At 35.1% G+C, this 3245-nt stretch overlaps 1 protein-coding gene across 3 annotated transcripts; it reads right to left on the reverse strand.

The window, feature by feature from the left end:
- Positions 1 to 6: 6 nt before the first annotated feature.
- On the reverse strand, positions 7 to 3070 carry LOC107579585 (mitochondrial import receptor subunit TOM40 homolog). Of its 3 annotated transcripts, XM_016265399.1 has the most exons (9): positions 3007 to 3070; positions 2816 to 2908; positions 2580 to 2681; positions 2381 to 2486; positions 2160 to 2282; positions 1555 to 1631; positions 1356 to 1458; positions 249 to 421; positions 7 to 211 (listed from the first exon to the last, which is right to left on the reverse strand). In XM_016265399.1, the coding sequence occupies exons 1-8, from the start codon at positions 3055 to 3057 to the stop codon at positions 282 to 284; spliced, it is 795 nt and encodes a 264-aa protein (XP_016120885.1). In that variant the 5' UTR covers positions 3058 to 3070; the 3' UTR covers positions 7 to 211; positions 249 to 281. The 3 variants fall into 3 exon arrangements, with proteins under 3 accessions (XP_016120885.1, XP_016120886.1, XP_016120884.1); XM_016265400.1 differs by having other exon boundaries at positions 7 to 421; positions 2580 to 2683; positions 2821 to 2908; XM_016265398.1 differs by having other exon boundaries at positions 7 to 421.
- Between the last annotated feature and the right edge of the window lie 175 nt (positions 3071 to 3245).

The raw sequence follows: 3245 nt of genomic DNA on the forward strand, positions 1-3245 counted from the left end.
GTAAACAACAAAATGAAAGGCAAATTGTATATGTGTATTTGTTCTTGGTTTCTCTTATAATGCATCAAGCAGTAGTGATGTTTTTAAATGTACTTTTTTGGACGGCAAAGGTTGGTCTGATACATGGAACGAACAACAAATATTACTTTATTTTGCTTCATGTTTACTGACTGATTTTGTACAGATGTGGATAAATATGCAAAGTGTGTCCAATCTTTACCGTTTCACCAGCAACAGCACTGGTGTGTAAACTGCAGCATTAACCAAGAAAGAAGGTAGGATTAACCAATGGTGATGCCAAACCCACACTGGAACTTGCTTTTTCTGTGGTTAAGGAAAGCACTGAGGGCCAGTGACAGAGGCAGAGGCTGCAGCTTTTTTTCAAGCGTGGCTCCAACCACCCAGTTACTGTCTAAAGAACCTACAGAGACAGTGAAAAATTCATATACCATACATTTTAACCAAAGAAATCTCATGCAGATTGCAAAGACAGGATAAAGGTTTTGTAAAAAGTAAGGTATCCGGGGTGGATTTTCATTGGAATATCAGGCAACACTCTTTGGAAGACACAAATGTTTTAAATAAGATTGAACTGGAATGCTGCTCAATAAATGATGACACAATTACATATTTGTGACTAAAAATAGATAAAAAAAAAAAAATGTATTTAAGAGTATGTGTGTGAATAAAAAGACTATAAAAAGTCTTGAATTCATTTTTTTAATTTAACGTCGTGAAACGTCTTAAATATTTTAGATGATATAACAAAAGTTGTAATTATCATTGAAAGAGTTTAACAGGAAATGTGAGAAGGATTAATGCGATTATTAAACTTCAAAAAGGCTTTGCTATAATTAAATCACTATTTGAGCACTGCAGGTTTCAAAGCAAAAAGTAAAGAATATCAAAATAAGACGCCTGGCATATTTCGGCATGTTTATAATTAAAAGTCCTGCATTATGCAGAACATTGTTTTTCTGGTTATTATTCTTTTCCTTTGTTTTAATTTTTTTGTTTGGTTACATAAACTGTATCTGGCATTTAATTCAATGTTTAAAAAACACATTATTCCATAATTATTAAATATAGTTTGAAGCAGAAATATTTAAAAACCTAGTGTACTCTTAGTATTCAAATAAATTAAATCAATTTGCTTGTAAATGCCTCCTAATATCCCTTTGTTTAAGGTAAAAGTAATTACTTAATACATTTATATTGAGCCATTTTTATTAAGTTCTTTATGCACTCTTGCTTTTTGTTTTAACTTAGGATTGCTGAATTCATCATAACCCTACAAAATGATGAGATGTTGATGACTGCTGTTTGTATGTACAAATGCATGCATATTTACCAACCTTTAAAGACCAGATCAGCTTTGGGGACGTCCAGTTGGTATCCAAATGAAACACTAGTGTCCTGCATACGGGTGCTTGCTTCAAACTCCACGCCAAGCTGCAACTAATACCAAACAACAAAACAAATGTCATTATAAAGCAATAAAACAACATAAATGAACAAATACAGACATGACTCACTCTGCTAATGAACATTTACCTGATCATTGGCTTTGTGGTAATACGACCCATGAGCTCCAGCGCCTCCTAGTGTCAGTGTGGCGATAAAGTTGCTGCCTGTTTGCAAATGCCCATTCAGATGTTTAAAATTCGGTAATAAAACTTAAGACTGAATATTTGTTTTCAAATAAATATTGCACTTTAACAATCTGTTTACAATATCTATTTACTTTGCACATTTTTATTGCATATTATATTTAAAAGGCTCTATTGGTATTTGAAAAAAGTTAATACATTTTATTAAGGCTACATCTGTATTAATCTCCATATTTTCGAAAACAGTATGTGGATAAATACATAGCTATATATGGGTACAATATGCATTTCTATGCTGAGTTTTCAAATGTGTCCACTTTGGAGAGTGTCTTCAGAAAGCTGTTTTCACTGGACAAAAGGCCAAAGCATAGAAAAGAAAAAAAGATGCGTTTATCCAGATTAATGTGGATGTAGCCTAGGAGGACAACACTTGTGTATCTTTTCAACTTACTTTGTAATGTAATTCATCACTATGATAGAAGATTCAATTATGGCATGAAAATCTGATACGTCACATACCTACCCACTATTCTTTCTTTCTGTGCTTACCTGTATATCGGCCTGCCAGAGACATGACTGTTCCCTCCTCTCCGGGCCGTCGGTGGTACACCAGCTCTCCCCCTAATGCCAGCGACGGAGTAACAGACTGGAGATAATGAGCTACAACAATTCCTGAGAGAGATGGAGGGACAGGAGGAGAGAGAAACAGAGAGGAAATACGTTGTCAAATTGAGGCACAAATAAACATGGATGAAACAGAAGACAATTACCTGACCCAACCAAGACGTCTGGGTTGCCAAAGGTCACAGCAGCAGTGAAATCTTCTCCTTTGAATTCAGCATCTCCTTGCCAGTTCACAAACTTCTGCTGCTGAGTCTGATTTAGACAAATACGTCCAGTAATGCATTAATATTACATTAGAACTAATCATAAAAGCACCACATATAGGCTCTTTTCACAAATACACACCTGGAATGCAAATTTCGATCGCACTCGGTCTGTGATCTGATGAATAATCTGTGCATTTAGGCTCCCTGTGTTGTCCATGTCACCAACCATGACGGGGAAGGCCTGATAAAAAAATATTAAGGTAAACTATACATATTTGGATAAATGCCTTTTTCAAATTAAACTGACTTTTCAACAGCATTTGTTCTGGGAAAATATATTTGTATTTATTTATACCGCAAGCTAAATTTGTGTACCTCTGCTGGTCCTGTTTGTTTGGTCCCCACATAAGTAGCTCCAAACCTGTAACTGGAATCTCCTAGAGTGCTTAACAACACTGTGTGGTTGACCTATGAAATAAAACAAGAGATGATCTTGTTTATGATCAAGAATACTTCTTTCAACAACATGGCTCAAGAAAATCCACCAGTGGACACACTGGACTGACCTGGAAGTGGTTGCTCAAGGCCTTGTTCACTGTTAGTCTAACACCCTCCATCTGCACAGGAAACACCTCTGAGGGACAAACAGATATTAGTGTAAGAATATTAGAATTTGTAATCATGTAAATCCAAAGTCATACAAGATACAGCTGAATTGAGAATGGCATTTCAATTCCAATGGAAGCAGGAAATAAAATTCATTTTTATGTCAAATTTAAAGAAACATTAAAATGGAATGAAATTT

This window comes from Sinocyclocheilus grahami, unplaced genomic scaffold (assembly GCF_001515645.1).
Source record: "Sinocyclocheilus grahami isolate Dianchi unplaced genomic scaffold, SAMN03320097.WGS_v1.1 scaffold18364.1, whole genome shotgun sequence".
Taxonomy (NCBI): domain Eukaryota; kingdom Metazoa; phylum Chordata; class Actinopteri; order Cypriniformes; family Cyprinidae; genus Sinocyclocheilus; species Sinocyclocheilus grahami.

Bases quoted from the DNA above. Each gene is read 5' to 3' on its own strand.
- LOC107579585 (XM_016265399.1), bottom strand. From the start codon at position 3,057: ATGGAGGGTGTTAGACTAACAGTGAACAAGGCCTTGAGCAACCACTTC. The intron at 2,682-2,815 runs GTACACAAATTT...TTTTTTTATCAG, and splicing joins AACAAACAGGACCAGCAGAG to GCCTTCCCCGTCATGGTTGG. The intron at 2,487-2,579 runs GTGTGTATTTGT...TGTCTAAATCAG, and splicing joins GATCGAAATTTGCATTCCAG to ACTCAGCAGCAGAAGTTTGT.